Raw genomic sequence first — 21,672 nt, forward strand, 5'->3', positions numbered from 1 at the left:
TTGACGTCGATACTACAAAGTAAAGTTTGAAGAATAAAATCTTTATTATTAAGTTATAATAAAATATAGACAATTCAACGTAAGAAACTATATCTGTACTGGAATTTCTTTTGGTAAACTTATTTTGACAAATGAAATGATCGTTTATTATTCATGTCAAAATTGACTGTTGTCAAGGAAAACAGCCGTGGTCTACCAGATACAGGCGGAAAACTAACTTCAACATGAGTGTCAGAACTTACAATCCGTCCGTTAGAGTCGGAAACTGGAATGAAGATATACAGCTAGAGGAGGTTTGTATTTGCCTGTCGCCTTTGTACTCGCAGGTAGCACGACACATTTCCTTTGACTGAAAGGCCCATATTTAAAGTGGGTGGGGTGGGTAATTCATTTTTATTTCACACTCGTAAAGTTCACAAGTATTTATGGATGTCTTTGATATGGTGGAACCAAACAAAAGGAAAAGCAAATCTTCAATTTAATGATTTAGAATTAGCTCTTTGTAGTGCTGATATGAAATAGGCAAAGTCTACAGTGCATATCCAAGTGATCACCTTTATTGATATTACAATAAAATTAATTTTTTTTATAATAATAAACTGTAACGCTAATATAACTTTACCAAAGTCTTTACATTGCCGATTGTTGATTGATCTGCATTTTAGTTGTCATCATAAAATTCAGACTAAAATTATTGATCACATATTGGACTAGTTTACAATGGTATTGGGGTCCTAAACTGTATTAAAAAGAGGACATTATGTCTAAATATCAGCAGCATATAGTAGTATACATTTTCTCCAATATGCAGTGCTTTTATTATGACATCATAGCATGTGATGTTTATTTTGGGTTACACTGGGTAACACCTTTTGTTTTACTTTTTCAAAAAATGTCTTCATTTATTGTACTATAACACTGAATTTGGCATATATATTTCCTGTGATGGTTATATAATTGTCTTGCAAGGGATACTGATGAATGACTAAGAGAAATAAACTGAATAATCACCATTTAAAGGTATGTGCAATCAAGTTCCCCCAGAATACACCTATAGCTAAAATAGTAAAACATAATGTACATTACCTGTTGAACTTCTTGTTAGGTCATGTGTATACAGATGGACATATTATATTTCTTATTGAATCATTGACTTGACTGTTTCTCCATAACCTGTACTTGTTGTTATCTTTAAATTTATGAAATCTATCCCTTGCCTTAATAACATTCAATATATTGCATGGAATCCAGTTGGGCTCAGACTTTGTTGTGTAATTCTTCTTGGAATTAAGTTTTAAAAAAATGTGTGTTTCTCACTGGCCTACCATCTCCGTTTTTTGCCAGCAACCCTAGCACATTCCCTACCCAGATGGGAAAAAAATGAATTTTCAATATGTATACAAATCATATATATATATATATATATATATATATATATATATATATATATATATATATATATATATATACAGACATACAGTACTTACATATAATGTTTACAATAACTACCTACTGTATCTACCCTAATTTTAAAAATGGTGCTAGACATCACTATAAACTGCCACACTGCAGATCGTAGCACTATGACTGAAAAATTGTTAAAGCTACATAAAAAATCAAAATCACACACACTCTCATCATAGTTTCATACAGGCATTCCATGAGTGTCAGTAATGATGTCACACCAAACAAAATTGATCTCAATTCCCAGCTCAAAAAAAATAGTAAACGAGGCTGCATGATTATTAATTGATTGATTAAGTTCTTTCCAATTGACCAGTGGTAGTTTTCATTATAGGGCATTCTACCCCTAAGTATTTTATTGACTATACCTTTTTATTCATGTAGCTCATAAAGGGGCAATTAGACAGTCAATCAATCCAATTTCAATATGGTTACTTTTTGAGGTAAAAATCCAGTATATCTAAAGATGACTAATAGCACTAAGTTATAACTATAGTATGAAAACCAATAAATTGAGAAAACAAAAATCTTTCATAATTTGGGCCTATTGAAGAATTAGCCAAGTTTAATAATAAAAAAATCCATATTTCAGTGTTTGAACAGTTCTCTAACTGACCGTGCATATCAACCATCCATCCTTGAAAGTGTATCTGTCTGTCCATCCATTCATTCATCCAGCCAAATGTACATACATATTTCCAATCAGAACATCCATCAAACTATTCTAATATTCAACCATCCACAGAATCTTGTATTGCTGCTAATTTAGTCATATACATGTAACAATATAAATTGCAAAATGAAAAACAAACAATATTATGAAGTGTATATTAATTATTTATAGGTAATAAAGCAGTGATGCAAGCTCTTGTCCATCCATCCATCAAGAAATGTGAGTTTTGTCATGATTAACTCCATTTAGGAGAGCATCTAATGAGAATTTTTTAATTTTGAAAGGACACACTGAAAGACTTCCTTGAGAGGAGAGACAAAGGGCAGCTGTTGTATCAGAAGAGGACAAAGTTTGAACAAACTATCTTCAAAAAGGTAAAGATATCATTCAATCTATGGTGAAACTTCCATAGACCAGATACTGGTGAGACCAATAATTTAGATATCAGAATGGTCTGATTGTATTAAATAATTATGACCAATTACGACCAAGCTGAATCACAGAGAGTCTGGTTTAGGGAAGTTTCAATATATAGGGATAAATTTGTCAATATTTGATGTGATTGTCAGCTATTAAGTCAACTCCTTTACAATATTTTAAACATGCACTGTCCATGATGCGTCTATACTGTTATTATCTGTATCAGACTGTAAAAAACACAGACTGGTACCCATTGCATCATTAATTATAATCATGCAGTGTCTTTGATGCTTTGGTACTGTTAGTCTGTATAAACTGTAAATAACAGGGATTGGTGCCTATTTAAATATTTATGTTAGGCATGCACACCATCCATGTTATATGTACTTTTGAATTGTTAATCTGCATCCTACTGTTAGCAACACAGACTGGATGCAGCTATTTAAATCAGGTGCATTAATAAAACAAATATATAGATTTTCCAGTAAATTTACAGTGAGACAGAAAACAGACCTATAATAGCTTGCATGTACAGGCTGACATCCTATTTTGCCCAACACCAGACTCCTGAAAGGATTCCACTTTAGGGACTCCATGCATAGTTTATGCTGTTTTATTATGGAATGAAGCACTATTAAAGGATATAAAACAATGTCAAAACAAATTGTTTAATTTAACTAATGTCATAAATGATCTATCTGAGTAAGTGACTAAGAAGATACAAATCATCCTTACTGAAAGAGTCTTAGATTCTTGTATAGTATTTATAAATTTTGGTGTCTTTTTTTCAGATTGATCTCACTATTTCAAGGGATGGATTTGTTCATTTTGGAGATATTGTCAGTATTCGCTGTCCTGGAACCAAGGATAAGACAAAATATTTTGCGCATCTTGAACCCCGACAGGACTGCCAGCTAAGTGTGTATCCAGAAATTAACAGGATCTTGGAAGCCAGCAAGTTTGAGGAGCCCTGTGGAATCACGGGGGCAAGAGACCTCACACCTAACCTGAGGAGCTGTTTTGTGATTAGAAGGTTTCCTGTCTTGTCATTTTATGCATACTTACTGTATTACTTGTATATTTGTTTGCTTTTAGTGTTTCATTTACCGTTAATGGACAAAAATCATAATCAATTTTGTACTTCAATATCTTTTGAAATTTCATGCATATAAATATGAATGATGGGACAGAATGAAGATTGGCCAGATTTGAAACAATTAACAATGATAGTTTAAAGTTTAATTTATTGTTTTAATTTTTAACTAGAAAGATGCATCAGGTTGGTGCAGGACATATCAAATACCATCAGTGTATAAAAAGATTTGCACCTAAATGTCATGTAATTCACTGAGTTGTACAGCATCTTGTCACTCACTGAATTGTAGAGAATCTTACCACTCACTGAAATGTGCTGCATATTACAACTCACTGAATTGTACATCTTTAGCTCTCTGAATTGTAGAGGATCTTACCACTAACTGAATTGTACAAGATTTTACCACTCACTGAATTACATAGCATTTTACCACTCATTGAATTGTACAGCATGTTACCACTCACTGAATTGTACAGCATGTTGCCACTCATTGAATTGTACAGCATATTACAACTCACTGAATTGTAGAGTATCTTACCACTCACTGAACTGACAGCATTTTATCACTCACTGATTGTACAGCATCTTAACACTCAATGAATTGTACAACATCTTTCACTCTCTGAATTGTAGAGGATCTTACCACTCACTGATTGTACAGCATCTTAACACTCACTGAATTGTACAACATCTTTCACTCTCTGAATTGTAGAGGATCTTATCACTCACTGAATTGCACAGCATATTACAACTCAATGAATTGTACAGCATCTTACCAGTCACTGAATTGTACAGCATATTATAACTCACTGAATTGTACAGCATCTTACCACTCAATGAGTTGTAGAGCATCACTCACTGAATTGTAGAGTATCTTACCACTCATTGAAATGTACAGCATCTTACCACTCACTGAATTGTACAGCATATTACCACTCACTGAATTGTACAGTATCTTGCCACTCGCTAAATTGACAGCATTTTGTCACTCACTGATTGTACAGCATCTTAACACTCGCTGAATTGTACAGCATTTGGCCACTCACTGAATTGTAGAGGATCTTACCACTCACTGAATTGTACAGCATCTTAACACTCACTGAATTGTAGAGGATCTTACCACTCACTGAATTGTACAGCATCCTACCACTCATTGAATTGTTGAGGGTCTTACCATTCACTGAATTGTACAGCATCTTAACACTCACTGAATTGTACAACATCTTTCACTCTCTGAATTGTAGAGGATCTTATCACTCACTGAATTGCACAGCATATTACAACTCAATGAACTGTACAGCATCTTACCAGTCACTGAATTGTACAGCATATTACAACTCACTGAATTGTACAGCATCTTACCACTCAATGAATTGTAGAGCATCACTCACTGAATTGTAGAGTATCTTACCACTCACTGAAATGTACAGCATCTTACCACTCACTGAATTGTACATCATCTTACCACTCACTGAATTGTACTGCATCTTACCACTCACTGAATTGTACATCATCTTACCACTCACTGAATTGTAGAGGATCTTACCACTCACCAAATTCTACAGCATCTTACCACTCACTGAACTGTTGAGGATCTTACCACTCACTGAATTGTAGAGGATCTTACCACTCACTGAATTGTACAACATCTTACCACTCACTGAATTGTAACATCATCTTACCACTAACTGAATTGTACTGCATCTTACCACTCACTGAATTGTACATCATCTTACCACTCACTAAATTGTACAGCATCTTACCACTCACTGAATTGTACAGCATCTTACCACTCACTGAATTGTACAGCATCCTACCACTCATTGAATTGTTGAGGATCTTACCATTCACTGAATTGTACATCATCTTACCACTCACTGAATTGTACATCATCTTACCACTAACTGAATTGTACTGCATCTTACCACTCACTGAATTGTACATCATCTTACCACTCACTGAATTGTAGAGGATCTTACCACTCACCAAATTCTACAGCATCTTACCACTCACTGAACTGTTGAGGATCTTACCACTCACTGAATTGTAGAGGATCTTACCACTCACTGAATTGTACATCTTACCACTCACTGAATTGTACAGCATCTTACCACTCACTGAATTGTTGAGGATCTTACCACTTACTGAATTGTACAACATCTTACCACTCTCTGAATTGTACAACATCTTACCACTCACTGAATTGTACATCTTCCCACTCACTGAATTATACAACATCTTACCACTCACTGAATTGTACAGCATCTTACCACTCACTGAATTGTACAGCATCCTACCACTCACTGAATTGTTGAGGATCTTACCACTTACTGAATTGTACAACATCTTACCACTTACTGAATTGTACAACATCTTACCACTCACTGAATTATACAACATCTTACCACTATGAATTGTTGAGCTAGTCATTACTCATGACATATATAATTTATGTCTCCTAGATTTACTAATAATTCTAAAGTGTTTAATGGTGAATGGAGACTTTTGTTGACAATGTATCTTGCCCTTACCATATTTTAGATTGTCACATTATTAATGTACTTTAAACAAAATTTCTTCTCTCTAATATATATATATATATATATATATATATATATATATATATATATATATATATATATATATATATATATATATATATATATATATATATGTAGCATACAAGCTGATCATATTGCATTCAGAACCATACTGTATTGCTGTTACCAACAAGGATAGTGTAGTGTTTGAATACAGATTTTTGCATCGCATATTTATTTTTTTGTAAATGGAAGTCAGGAGTTTTCTAACATTGGCGCAGTAAGAACAGGAAGCATTAATGATACCAGGAGAATTACTCTCCCACTTGGGAGGTTCACACTTATAGGGATTCTGCAGCCAAGCAGATTCTTTTCTTATTATTGTTCAGGAATCATGCCTTAGTAATGATGCCCACAGATATAAAGGTTGCCCAGTGTACCCATGTCCATTATGTTAGCATGTAACCATTAGTTCTACAAGTATTTTTAATTTCAAAATTTAGCAATATGGCTTATAATAATTGTTTGCCCATTTAAAGGGAAATACTTACGAATACATACTGGTGGTTATACAAAGCACTTATCACAATAATATCTAACAAGTGATATCTTATCACTTATTCATGTAACTTTCATGGAAAATGACAGCTTTAAATTGAAAGAAAAAACATTAAAATGCATTTTTCTTTCACAATTCATGTATTTATTTTTATTTATGGACTGATTTATCTTTCTAGCTGTGATGGTTCAAAAAATAGCGAGCCGTTGCGATATGGTCAGCCATTTTATATTTCCACAATGGATGGTGAGGGAGGAAGTGTAAGTATATAAGAAATTTAAGATAATTTATAATCCAACTTATTTTCATGTCATTGATATATATAATGAAGACATTTTGGCAATTTATGTTTTTAAAGATTGAAAATTCATATAAGCAAAATTCATGTTTATGGAATGATAAATATCTATGAATTTGTTTGCTTACAAATGAGTTACTTTATTTCAGTTACTTTTACAATGACTATTATTGGTAGATACTTTTTAAAACATTTGAACATAAATTAGATTCTGCTAGAAAATGTTTTAATAATAATGAATGAATACTAGTCAGTGTATTTTGTCAATTAAATGGAAAAGTTAGAGTTGTATATTTCATAGTTCTCAGCAAAGATTTAAAAAAAAAATCCACAATCAGGTTCTGTTTCCTTCACAAGTTACTGACTGGTGACCACAAATGACATTTACTGTGATCATTAAGTTTCACACCTAACAGTTCCTTGATAGTTTTCTGGTCCAGACTTAATTACTGTGTATTTTATGAAGAATGGAGAATGTACTCTATATCAGCATTGGAACTGGCAATGAAAAAACTGCCAAGCCAAGCCTGCAAAGAAGTTTTAACTTAGGTTTTCTTGTGGTTGAGTTTTGAAGACCATGGCAGCTTTAAGTACTCTTCCAAGATAGGTTCACCCTGAGAAGGACGTTCCTGATTTGGATGTATTCCTGATTTTTTTCTTCTTCCAATGTTTCAACATTTTGATATGAATGGAAATATATAAATGTCAGCTACCATTAAATATTCCTCTAAAAATATCTTGAAAAATGTCAAAAGTCAGATGATTTTAATTCAAAGACTTGAAAGTCATAATTGACCAATTTGAATTATGTATTAACTATTACACCTTATAAAATAGTTTGCAATAGGCCTTAAACTTTCCAGAGAACAACAACAAGGTAACAAATTAACAGCTTGTTGTGTACACATGTTAGCCTTCTTAAGCTTTTTACTCAGCCACACATCATTACAATGGTATACCATTTCCAATCCACAAGAGACTGGTTTTAATTTTTTTATTTTTCAAAAGCTTTATATTTTACTATAAAATGGTATGTGCAGTAGACAACTTTTAAATGGTATTTTTTATCCTACCAACAGTAAATTCATGTTTGCTTTAGTTTCAGTTACTCCTACAAAAGTACTATTTTGGTAAATATTTTTTAAAACTTATTTGATATCTTTAATTTCAGTTGCTCTTGCAAAGTGACAGAGCAACCCTCAGTAAATCTGTGAACAAGTCTCGCCACCAGGATGTCAGTCTGGTTTCAAATCCTTCTTTCCTTGTTGAATGGCAAGTGCTACATTTTGATCCACGCCTGAGGATGGAGTATGAGGGAATTCCTGTCCCAGTAAGTAAAAATATTATCATCGCTAGGGCTGAGTACTTCAGCCTGTGTCCATTATTAAGGTTATTACATCTCCCAATAGAGCTGTCATGGACACCATATTTAGCCGAATCTGTTTGTATGTCTATTGAAAAAACATATTTGGCCTTATCTTAACACCTTTATTGCAGTTAGGAAACATCTATGAGCATGTAACCAATGTTGATGCCATTTAATGCTGATATGTTAACTGGCCGATATAGTGTAATTATAGCTGTCCCTCTTGAACTTTGCTGTTTGCCTTCATTTAGCAGAGTTGATGCTCTTTATCAGTTATCAATGTCCATCTTTTACCCATAATCATCATTTCTTTGCACATTTTCAATTTATCATAACTTTGTAGAATGAGAATGTAACATACTTTTGGGGCTATTTAATGATTATTTACCATTTGAATGTTGCACCAAAAATTCAAGATGATACATACATTAGGCCCCCTCTTATAAGGCCACCCCTACTGCAGCAGGGAAGTGGCCTTATAATGAGGGTGGCTTTTCTAGAGGGGGATGACAAATGTGAATAGTAATACATATGAAGAAAGTCACAAGTACATTTAATTTTAAAACATTTAATATTTTCATTAAAATATCACATGCATGTTGTGAAATAAATGAAAAACAGTTTCATCATTTTCAAAAGAATGTTATGAATAACCACTGATATAGTTTTAAAACCGTCTTCATAATTATGTTACAGATCACATCGTCTGTCACTCTGTTGGTAACAGTCTAAAAAACATATATCATTTAGTCTTTTGTTCCAATCTTCGACAACTTCTTTATTAACATCAGCTGATTCTCCAGTAAGGACAGAACACTTAATATTGTGTCGCACTTGAAATCTGTGCAACCATCTGTTACTTGTGGAAAAGTTGTCATATCCCAGTTCAACTGACAAAATTGTTGCTTTTTCTTGTCACTCAAATCAGGATACAAACATCTCCTGGCTCATACAATCTTCCTTTCTCCGTCCATTTCACCTTCCCACTTCTGCAGAATTGTTTCCTTATCTTTCACCATATTGTTTATCTGAGTCTTTCCGACATTAGTTTTCTGCAAGGATCCTCGACCCTCCCCCCCCCCCCCGCCCCCGAACCTCTCGGTTAGTTGAATTACTTTCACTTTCTCTTCTAAACCGATAATTTTTCTTTTCCTCAATGACATGTTGATCGTTTTGCAGTAAGTTACTCATGTTGCCAACTACAATACTGATAAAACAATTTTTTATGCATCTAAACAAATTGCCGTGTGTTTTTAAAGGAAGTGATCTTGTTACGTGATTTGTTAGTCGCAGTCTGGTACCCTATTGTTTTTATGCACATTTCTTTACACTAAGTGTGTGAAGCCAAAATGGCTTCGATCACGCAGATTTGACCTCACGGCCTTTAGGATTTGTAATTTTGACAATTATTGTCAGTAGTATTAGCCACTAATTATCAAAGTGAACATCTTACTAAGGGAAGCCATAAAGACTATCAAACCATTTTCCTGCTGACTTGTGTATTGTACATCGATGCTGCCATTTCTCAGCTGTTACTACTGTTCAATAATTGTAATCTTAACAGTTATCGAAGTGACTAAACCAGACATCTTATGATAACACAGAAGTAAGGCTAATTGGATTACATGTACTTACCCTTTTGTATGGATTAAAATTTGAGTCTTTCTTGGCTTTATGGAATAAATGTGGCTTCTCGTAAGGCATATATGATATAATATTAACCTTAGTGGTACATGTACTTTAGTCAACACTTCTTTCAGTAACGAAAACCTGACATCGGGAAACAAATCGGATTACTTAACACATGTTATGAATAAAGTACTGGTTCTGGATACATATCAAAATAAAATGCAGCTGCTTGTGAGGGGTAAATTGTATATTATTGCACTAATATGCTGGTCGCTGGTCGTGTTAGCCGGGTGGCCTTTCATGAGGGGTACTTTTGAGTACAAACTCGTCGGTGCCGACGGTGTCTGGCCATAAAGAGCGGGTGTCCGCTGGTCAGGGGGGCCGTTCAAGAGGGGGACTACTGTAAATGCCTACTGATGATTGCCTTTCATGCTTGAGCATCCTCTTTATTAGATTGTTTTGTTTTACATATGAGTATCTTGTTTATTTCTTAAAATAAAAGAGTTCTTTCTTGTTAGACTATCTTTTTCACCTTTATGAAGAAAAGCATAAGATAATTGTGGAATGGTGCACCAGGCATGTATCATGGTGTAAATAAAATAGTGTGCCCAACAATATTTTAACATCTTTGATACTTTTGATGCATCAGGTAAAGTTTACATTATAAGAACAGAATAGTGTACCTAACTGTTACACAGGCCTGGCCCTAGGATGTGCGTGGCCCTAGGCAGCATGTGGGGTGCAAGACAGCAAGTGATGAGCACGGGACCTCAAACAAAAAAATTGCATTGCGAGTTAGTGCAGGGCCCAAGGCAGTTGCCTTGTTCACCTTGCCCTGTGGCTGGGCCTGCTGTTACAAAATAAAAAGAAGTGTACCTGACACAATTTTTTTTATAGATGATATTATGTCCCATTTCTGCTTCATGTGCATAATTAATGGGTGGGTGGGAGGGTAGGTGATTTGTGGTAATATTGAAAGTAGCAGTTTTAAAGCTATATGCATGATCTTAAGAAACTAACAAAAAGTTTAGTTTCAGATAGATTTATCTTATTTGCACAATGGGCATTCTTCAGTCAGACATGGAATTTATAGCGTCTGTGCAAAATACGCTGAACACTTTATAGGGTCAGTTCAAAATAGATTTGTACACATTTTTATTATTAACAGAAAGTTAATATTATTGTAGAAAAAATTAAGGGCAACACTTTAAGGAACACTGTTTTATTAATAATTCACAAATTTTACTTTCAATTTGTTTTTCTGTCAGATTCAGAATGCTTAAAAATTATGAAATTGGTATTGTATTCACTGTACAAGGCCAACAGTCACATTGAAAGAAGGTAGAGTTTACACATATGTGTAGTTTTTTTTCCCAATGTAAAAATAGCCTGACCATGTTTAATATAATCACTTGATGCCGCACTGTTTAGTCTGAGATGTAAATAACAGGTAGACCTCCAGATGCTTTCGCATTATTTTCTGTGAAAATAAAAGACTATTTACTGCTATAGGACAAAATTATTTTAATGCACAGTGATATGTCCCCAAGAAGTAAAACAGTTTGATCCAAAAGTTTTAGAGAGGTGTATAAAGCAAGTTATTTATTGTATAATGGGGCATCATGTAATAAGTTATGGAGTGAAAATTTATGTTATAATGTTTTCTCTCTCTCATATTATAATCTGATATATATAGAGCAATGATAATTGCCGTGGCTAAATACATCAGACTCTTTATAGCTCAGTTTCCTAGACACTACTGCATGTGTGGTCATGCAATTTCATGTGTGCATTCAGATCTACCATGTAGTTACTGACCATATAGTTTTTGGAGGATTGGGGTGGGAACCTTGGATTTTCTTTCAAGCTGGGATTCTTGTTCTTTTACCAGAATATAATTAATTGTTTTCAAGTAATATAATGACTGTAAATTTTTTTCTTCTATAAATCAGAGGAAGAATATTTTTCCAAGCCATCTAAGGTCTGGGAATTTTGTTTTCAAATAAATTTTGAGCTACTCTCCTCCTTGCAGAAATGAAATAGTTGGTTCCCTGTTTAAAACCAATAAAAAGGAAATTGTGTCTGATAAGACCTGCCTCTCATACTAAACTGGCTATGCAAAGATTTTGGATGATGTATTGTAATTTAGATTCAAGCTTGCAAGATTTCATTCAACATAATTTCCTCTTGATTAGTCTTAACACAAAGCTTCAAATTAACCAATTAAAAGCATGAAAGAAGAGTAAAATGTTTCATTAGGTTTGAAAGCAGTATTTCAATAATATCCTTTTTTGGGGGGGGTAAGTTTTTAAAGGACTAATTCTATTCTTGTTGCAGCATTTATTGAAAGATGGTGATACATTAGGATCTTTTTGTTTCAGTTTTGTCTGTCCATCTGTCCATGTCTTTTTTAATTGGTTGTCAAAATACAATGTTGACCTTACACTGGAAATGATACTCCTGTGGCATTGATTTTCTTGATCTTGTAAAAATCATTTTGTAAATGTGTGGTACAGCTAGGAAAACAACCCTCACATATGCTTGCATGAAGAAACAAATTCTATTTCTGTTTCAGGCCAATGAAAGAGTAATAATCAATCACAGAAAAACAAACCAAAACTTGGCTGTAGAAGATGAATTTACAATCAGGTTAGTAATAGACTTTTGCTGTATCTTATAATTATTTAAGGGACATAAGTAGTGTATGGAGGTTTTCTATAGTCTTGGCAGAGTTGTTACCCTTTCATTAAGAAAGCATGTATATATATATATATATATATATATATATATATATATATATAAATAAAGGTCTCTGGCTGTCATTATGTTTGTACCCCTTGTCCTTAATCAAGTTGCTGGCTACTTTAGGAACTGGTGTCACAGTGTGTGATATATCATTGAAGTAAAAAGTATGAGTGCTATTGTAGACATTGCCTCCAATGTTTGATGGTAATAATAGCCCTATATCTAGTATACTTATGTCATGGACATTGCCTCCAATGTTTGATGGTAATAATAACCCTATATCTAATATACTTATGTCATGGACATTGCCTCCAGTGTTTGGTGGTAATAATAGCCCTATATCTAATATACTTATGTCATGGACATTGCCTCCAATGATTGGTGGTAGTTTTAGCCCTATATCTAATATACTTATGTCATGGACATTGCCTCCAATGTTTGGTGGTAATAATAGCCCTATATCAAATATACTTATGTCATGGATATTACCTCCAATGTTTGGTGGTAGTTTTAGCCCTATATCTAATATACTTATGTCATGGACATTGCCTCCAATGTTTGATGGTAATAATAGCCCTATATCTAATATACTTATGTCATGGATATTGCCTCCAATGTTTGGTGGTAGTTTTAGCCCTATATCTAATATACTTATGTCATGGACATTGCCTCCAATGTTTGGTGGTAATAATAGCCCTATATCAAATATACTTATGTCATGGATATTGCCTCCAATGTTTGGTAGTAGTTTTAGCCCTGTATGTGATATATCATGGACATTGCCTCCATTGTTTGGTGGTATATATAGCCCTATATCTAATATACTTATATCATGGACATTGCCTCCAATGTTTGGTGGTAGCTATAGCCCTACATTTGATATACTTATATCATGGACATTGCCTCCAATGTTTGGTGGTAGTTATAGCCCTATATCTAATATAATTATGTCATGGATATTGCCTCCATTGTTTGGTAGTAGTTTTAGCCCTGTATCTGATATATCATGGACATTGCCTCCATTGTTCGGTTTTAGCTATAGACCAATATTTGATATACTTCTATCATGGACATTGCCTCCAATGTTTGGTGGTAGCTATAGTCCTACATTTGATATACTTATATCATGGACATTGCCTCCAATGTTTGGTGGTAGTTATAGCCCTATATCTAATATAATTATCTCATGGACATTGCCTCCAATGTTTGGTGGTAGCTATAGCCCTACATTTGATATACTTATATCATGGACATTGCCTCCAATGTTTGGTGGTAGTTATAGCCCAACGTTTGATATACTTATATTGTGGACATGCCTCCATATTTTGTTAAGAGTTATAGCCCAGTATCTTGCCCATTTTAATTGAATTTTTTCATTGCTATTAATAAGCACTATAGTTTAGCAACCAAACTGCCACTAGGTAGTTGATATATGATCCATCTTTAGAATACTGTTTATTGGATCCATTCTATTATAACTGAGGGAAGCTTATACAGAGATATGTTCCAATATGGGTGTCATATTACTGCATAGGAACACAATAATGGGTGTTTTAATAATATAAAATAATATTATGTAATCAGTTGTCATTAGTTGCAGAGTAAAATTAAGTGAAATCAGGTTGCATTGATGAAACCCAATTTAAATTATTTAATTGGATGTATGATAAAATGGACGTTATCAGCAGGACAGTAGTAGAGGGGTTTTATATTGAGGAGCTACCGTGTCTTTGATGTATTTTAATAAACATTTCATACAGCAATCAATATATATATATATATATATGTTTTATAGTAAGGAACCACTGTATCTTTGATGTATTTTAATAAACATTTCATACAGCAATATATATATATATATATATATATATATATATATATATATATATATATATATATATATATATATATATATGTTTTATAGCAAGGAACCACTGTGTCTTTGATAATTTTAATCAACATTTGATACAGATGCAGAATAACTCTTTTTTGAGTTTTAATTTACTAATCCAGATAAATTTATTTTTCCCTTGAAAGAACTCCATTTGGATCAAGAGAGTATGAGATAACGTCCCACACCTACTTAGATTCTCATCGAGCAGAAAAGGAAGTGAACCACTGGATGATTATAATGGGCGTACCAGGTGATCCAGTTTATCCTGTGATACAATCTGAGGCAACCACAACAACAACAGCCACAAAATCGGCAACAATGGCGACAGAAAGAACTCAGGCATCTTGCTAGATGAAATCAGATTCAGATTTAAATCAAGACAGTGTTATACTTACATTAAAAAAGACAAGAAATGCATCACTTAGGAAAACATTTCATTTTCCAGAATGAATTTGTTGTATAACTTTTCTGTGCTGGCCTGATACACTTCACTCAAAGAGAGATGTTTTGATGTCTTGAAATTTTTTTAAATGATTTTTTGTTGTTGTGGGAAACTTGCTAAATATAAGAAATTTCACTATTAACCATTTTCAAAGGATCATACATGAATTGAAAGTGTCAGTTTTAAAAGATTGATGCATTTATTTTTTAAGGTAGTATATTTTGGACATTTTCCAAAGTTTAAGTTCATTATAGATTTTTTCGGTTGGAATTGTCCTATATCTTGCTAATAAAATTAATAAAAACTTTTATCTTTTAAACTTGACCAGAGTGAATTAAAAACATAAATAATTTCCTTCACTTTTTGAAGTTGGAGAAAAGGTTGTACACGAATATAGCTTTGAGGTTATGAAAAAACAAGGAATATTTTTAAAAATACTTTATTTGTAGAAAATACTGTATAAAATAATAATAATATTAATAATGATGGTGTTGTTTAAAAATATCATACTAATTATTATTCTTATTATTATTCATACTACCATTATTAATAGTAAAATGTTTTCCTCAAGAAGATGAACTTTTATAAAGATTTTAATGATAATGGCATTATGTGAAAATTTTAAAAATTCTTTAAGTATTAAATAGTGTCTGGTTATGGTATTATTGTTGTTTTTTTATTGTTGTTTTTTTTAGTTTTGAAAAGTGCAGATTTATGGTCCTGAAATAATAGTGTAGGACTAGCTTCATGAAATAGAGACAGACTTAAATATGAAGTTTCTTTAAAATTAGAAGTTAAAGGTGATTTATTTCAACTTGATGCATACATTACAGGAACTAAAAGAAGTTTATATGTTGTATGATATATTGTTAAAACTATTTTGCAGTAGAAATAATTTTATAGTAAGAAAATCCTTGAAGAATGATTTGAATATTGAAAATTAGGCCCTGTATGAAATATGCATGTAATTTTTAATGTAAAGTGTACATTCACAAATCTGTATAAAATATAATTTTCCTCCTATTGTCTTGTTTATTTTCATTCCATGTCCAAACTGTTTCATAATGACAGTCATAGCTTCATTTTTGCCTATGATTGTTTGTATTGATGCAGTATATATTTTTCACAACTGGAAATACACATTTGGAATTGGGGGATAGGACGTAGTTTTTAAGGTATACAAGCTTTAGATTATTATATCACTCATGATGGGTTTGGAATAGATTGTTGGGGACATGGAACTAGGGCAAACAAATTTACTGGAATAGATTGTTGGGGACATGGAACTAGGGCAAACAAATTTACTGGAATAGATTGTTTGGGACGTGGGACCAGGGCAAATAAGTTTACTGGATTAGATTGTTGGGGTCATGTGACCAGGGCAAATAAGTTTACTGGATTAGATTGTTGGGGTCATGTGACCAGGGCAAACAAATTTACTGGAATAGATTGTTTGGGACGTGGGACCAGGGCAAATAAGTTTACTGGATTAGATTGTTGGGGTCATGTGACCAGGGCAAATAAGTTTACTGGATTAGATTATTGGGGTCATGGGACCAGGGCAAATGAGTTTACTGGATTAGATTGTTGGGGTCATGGGACCAGGGCAAATAAGTTTACTGGATTAGATTATTGGGGTCATGGGACCAGGGCAAATGAGTTTACTGGAATAGATTGTTTGGGACGTGGGACCAGGGCAAATAAGTTTACTGGATTAGATTGTTGGGGTCATGTGACCAGGGCAAATAAGTTTACTGGATTAGATTATTGGGGTCATGGGACCAGGGCAAATGAGTTTACTGGATTAGATTGTTGGGGTCATGGGACCAGGGCAAATAAGTTTACTGGAATAGATTGTTGGGGTCATGGGACCAGGGCAAATGAGTTTACTGGATTAGATTGTTGGGGTCATGTGACCTGGGCAAATGAATTTACTGGAATAGATTGTTGGGGTCATGGGATCTGGGCAAATGAATTTACTGGAATAGATTATTATGGCCAATAAACCAGGCAAATGAGTTTATAGTTTTAACTTCTTTATTTTACCTCTGGTTTACAACAACTACAAATATTTTACACATTCTTGATGACTTAGAAGTTGGCATTCTGAGGTGAGAGAAATCTGAAGTAAACCAATAATTTTGGATAGGCAAACAATAACCACATCTCAAACTTGCTGCTTTCGTTTGAGGATTGAATCATTCACTAATGGGGTGCAAAGAAAGTGTTTTGCCAATATGTTTTTCAACAGATATTTAGTTGATAAATGTGGTAATGCTGTTTTGGTGAAAATTTGCTGTTGTTGTCATTATTATTATTATTATTCCTGTTGATTTCTTATCATTATTATTGTTGTTGTGATTGTGGTAAGTTTTGCATTCCTTGAATTACATAGTATGAAACCTGTTCTGGATATTTAAACAAATTTATTACCATGCCATTATTAATAAGCTATTCCATTAACACAGTATAATAAATACAAAATGTAATGAATAATTGTTTGAAAAGAGGAAGACATATGAAGAAAAAGCCTGATTTGTTTTAAGCATATTTCATTGTCATTTAATTAAACAATATGAGATTGAACAAAGTTTGACCAACTTGTGTTGGTCCTTTCCCAAAACACACAATATGCTCCAAAGGACCTTTAAAGTTTGGCACAAAAATGAATTATACAAGGATGTATATTGGAATGTTTGAGTCTTCATGGTCATCAAGGTTTTAAAAATAAATATATGTATGTATGTATGTATGTATGGTATGTATGTATGTATGTATGTATGTATGTATGTATGTACGTATGTGTACATCTATCTACATGCTATTCTGAAGAAATGCTTCCCAAGTGGCTGATCAATGATTTTAGATTTGAAATTGAAGATGTACAAGCCAGTCAAGGATTTTTTTTCACCAGAATTATGTTCTTTTGTACATATGTATCTGTAGCAGACAGATATAATTTTGTATTCCATGCTACACAACTACTTTTCTTTTACTTTGACTAGTTTTCATATTCATTTACTTTAAAGTGTGCTTTTGTTATCACAACCCTGGTCTTTAAACCACTTCTTGCAATCCTAACAGCAAAGAGCAACATTTTATAGAAAGCACCCATTGCTAATTTCAACTTTCATGCTGGAAAAGATAAGTGCAAAAAGCATGATAATATGTACATCGGCAGAATCAGATATACTAACATTTAAAGGCACCGTATTCTAAGAAATCTTGCCTATATGCATGTATCATTAAATTTTGCCCATACGCATGTATTGACAAAATAAATCTGAATGTTTTATTTGAATTTAGAGTTGTGTCCACATGTCCCAAATATAGACAATCAGGAGCATGTTGTATGTTATTACATTTTTGTTTTGCAATCAAGTTTAAAGTGCAACTAGCTTTTTCATTCATGTATTTCTTATACAAGAACTGCAGTTAAATCTGATCCAATTGGTTTTCGGTCATTTATTTACAAGGTACTAAAGACTATTGTAGGCTGAACCTGATTTGCACGATATATTTTTTTGGTGGAATAAAGGAATAGTCATTATTTCATGGAGAGAAAATTTATTTCACAAGGGGACTTGGTATAAGTCTCATTGTGCATGATTTAGTCCCTATCTTTGTTTCTCATGTACATGTCAGGGTTCATAACAGTATACCTATTTCCTCCCATTATACACACCACTCCAATGGCTAAGTGGTTAGAGCGTCCAACTTGGATGCAGGAGGTCATGGGTTTTAACCCCTGCTGAGTCATACCAAAGACTTACAAAAAATGGTACTAGCAGCTGCCTTGCTAGATGCTCAGCATTAAGAGGTTAGTGTTAGGACTGGTCGGTCTGGTGTCAGTATAATGTGACTGGGTGGAACATCATGCTACATTTCTGCTGCATGATGCCCCAGTGCTAGACATCACTATAAACTGCCACACTGCAGACATCGTAGAGATATGACTGGATTTTTTTTTAAAGCTATGGTAAAAATGTAAATCTCACACACATACACACAGAGGGCAAGATAGGAGACTTCACACATCTGCTTTTACATTGAACAGCAACTATTATAGTAGTGTACAAGGAACTCTTACAAATATAGGATCATGCAGTCCACTGGATAGCCCACTTTACCAATGAGATGATGTACAGTCAAGCTCTTTTTCTTCAAAGTCTTACATAGAGGTCCAACAATCAATGTTCTGGACTATGTCAAGTAATCAATGCAGATTAGATTTTACCGTTAGTCTTGATTTTCAAGGCTTACAATACCTACAAACAAAGCGACATTCAGACAATTTACCAATAATTAATACATGTACCATATGTACATCTTATTACAATATACTGCACATGTATTATTTTACAGTAGACAGAAAATAGGACAGTGCAACAGCATGTAATAATAGCATTGTATCACACAGAGGAAACATGTAATAAAGACTTGTATATTAGAAATAACAGATATATGTCAAAACGGGGACAATACACTTCTTGCCCCAACTACATTGTCTTAATTTCCTAAATGAGAAACCCAAAATGACAAGGAAGACTTCAGATGTTGTGGAGAGAATCAAAAGGGCTAAAATCAACTTGGTAGTTTTCACAAGCCACACACAAATAAACACTTTAGTAACAATTCTAGAAACCATGGAAATAACAATGAGTATTACAAGATGCATAATGATTTACTTGAAAAAAGAGATAATTATTCAGTGGTCATTATAGGATTTAGATGTCAGTGCAAAATAAAATCTCAGTCACTGTCTGCAACATCAATGAATTTTTTGCAAGAATAAATGATCATGTAAATAAATAAAAGATGATAAACCACTTTACTGACAGGATGCTATAAAACTCCAGTGCTATAAATCCATGATAGTATGGAGAAACAAGACTAGAAAAAACTGTCTCTGGAGGTCTAGCTATGCTAGTTAAAAGACATATCACACATGGTATTCAGTTTGAATCATTAGTCAGCAGGGAAAATACTTGGTTTCTTCTGTCCAAAGCTAATTACATCAGTACCAGTTGATATGGCAAAAGTGGTGTACTGTGAAAGGTCTCGAAGCCAGAGTTAATCCTGCTGACAATAATTTAATGTACAATAATAATGTTTTGTGCTAAAATTTACCAAAATATTAAGAGCCTGAAGAAGGTGTTATACAACAAATTTAAAAGATTGTGCTAAAACTTGCTAAATCATTGCAAATCAACTAGTTGAAGAGTGCTAAATGGCATAAATCAGGGAGATGCCACTTGCCATTGGTATGTTGTAACTAATCATCTGTTAGTAAAATTACTTTCCTTTACTGTGGGAGATATCTTAGTCACCGCTGATCACTAAGTACTGTCTTTCGAAACTGATGAAATGATGTTCATTAATACATCACTAGAAGAGTTGTCTCCCTTGCCTTACAAAAACCTGTCACAGCGTAATAACTATAGTGGAATAAAGTTAAGTATGCTTGTACTTTTGATAACTTTCAGAAAAAGATAAGCAGCTTTTTTTTATATTTAAAAAAAAAATTAAATTATGCTGATACAGACTAGCCAAGACAGGAAGTTTCACATACTGACAAGACAACAACTAAAATTTACAAATCTTAACAAGCTGACACAGGAAGTTACCAGTACTATCCATGATAGTCTGACCAAGTGCAATCTGAAAATAGGATTGCCAAGGATAGTATCACTTAAAAACAAAACTCATGCAAAAAAGTCACACAAACATGGCTTGATGACGAGTGCTTAACCTTTAAAAGACTTGATAAAGTTAATAGCATGGGAAACTGAAGCCATTTGACATGAATTTTTACTTCAGTATTACATTATTAAGATGAAAGATAAATAGATTATAAATGAGAAACACAAACATTATAAAACAACATTATTTAATATTTTACATACATACAAATTGACAGTCCCAAAGCTTTTTTCAAAATCTAGATGAGAACAAGAAACTAGACAGCTATGCACAAGAGGATATTACGGTGACTGGCCGGCACATTTTACTAATCTTATGACAAAAATTAAAACAATAATAACTGACTTTTATAATCAACAGGTCTTTAATACTGATTCTATTTTAAGGAATACCACTAAATCCTGTGAATATGACTGTCATATTACTGGTATAGAGGTTTCCTCTGCTATTGCCTCCCTTAAGTCCAACCAATCTCCAGGATAATGAAATAATCCAAACATCAGCTTCTTATGTGCTTCGGAGCTATCAGTATTCAACATTATTCCTTCTCAGGGAAATTTCCCCAAAATGTGGAAAAAAACTATATCATTAAACCCAACTATAAGAGTGGCTCTAAAGGTGATATATTTGAGTGGTTGTGGAAGATATTAAAGGGTACATATCTTTTGGTTTGTCTTGCTGATTTAGAAAAGCTTTTGACACTGTTTGGGTGCAAGGAATGTTTTACAAAGTTATGTGCGACAACATTAAAAAGGAAAGTGCCTTAAAATTACCATAGACCTATATAACTGCCATTTGCAGCAACGTTGGAGTGAAATAGGGATGCAATCACAGTCCAAATAT

The 21,672-nt window shown here is 33.4% G+C and overlaps 1 protein-coding gene across 1 annotated transcript; it reads left to right on the top strand.

The window, feature by feature from the left end:
• The first annotated feature begins 29 nt into the window (after positions 1-29).
• Positions 30-16,149, top strand: LOC149802306 (cilia- and flagella-associated protein 161-like). The gene is made up of 7 exons (XM_089956731.1): positions 30-293; positions 2,422-2,511; positions 3,349-3,590; positions 6,931-7,012; positions 8,222-8,380; positions 12,621-12,694; positions 14,828-16,149. The coding sequence occupies exons 1-7, from the start codon at positions 225-227 to the stop codon at positions 15,033-15,035; spliced, it is 924 nt and encodes a 307-aa protein (XP_089812857.1). The 5' UTR covers positions 30-224; the 3' UTR covers positions 15,036-16,149.
• The last annotated feature ends 5,523 nt before the right edge of the window (positions 16,150-21,672 follow it).

This window comes from Sinohyriopsis cumingii, chromosome 4, assembly GCF_028554795.1.
Source record: "Sinohyriopsis cumingii isolate HCF-2022 chromosome 4, ASM2855479v2, whole genome shotgun sequence".
In the NCBI taxonomy this organism is placed as follows: Eukaryota; Metazoa; Mollusca; class Bivalvia; order Unionida; family Unionidae; genus Sinohyriopsis; species Sinohyriopsis cumingii.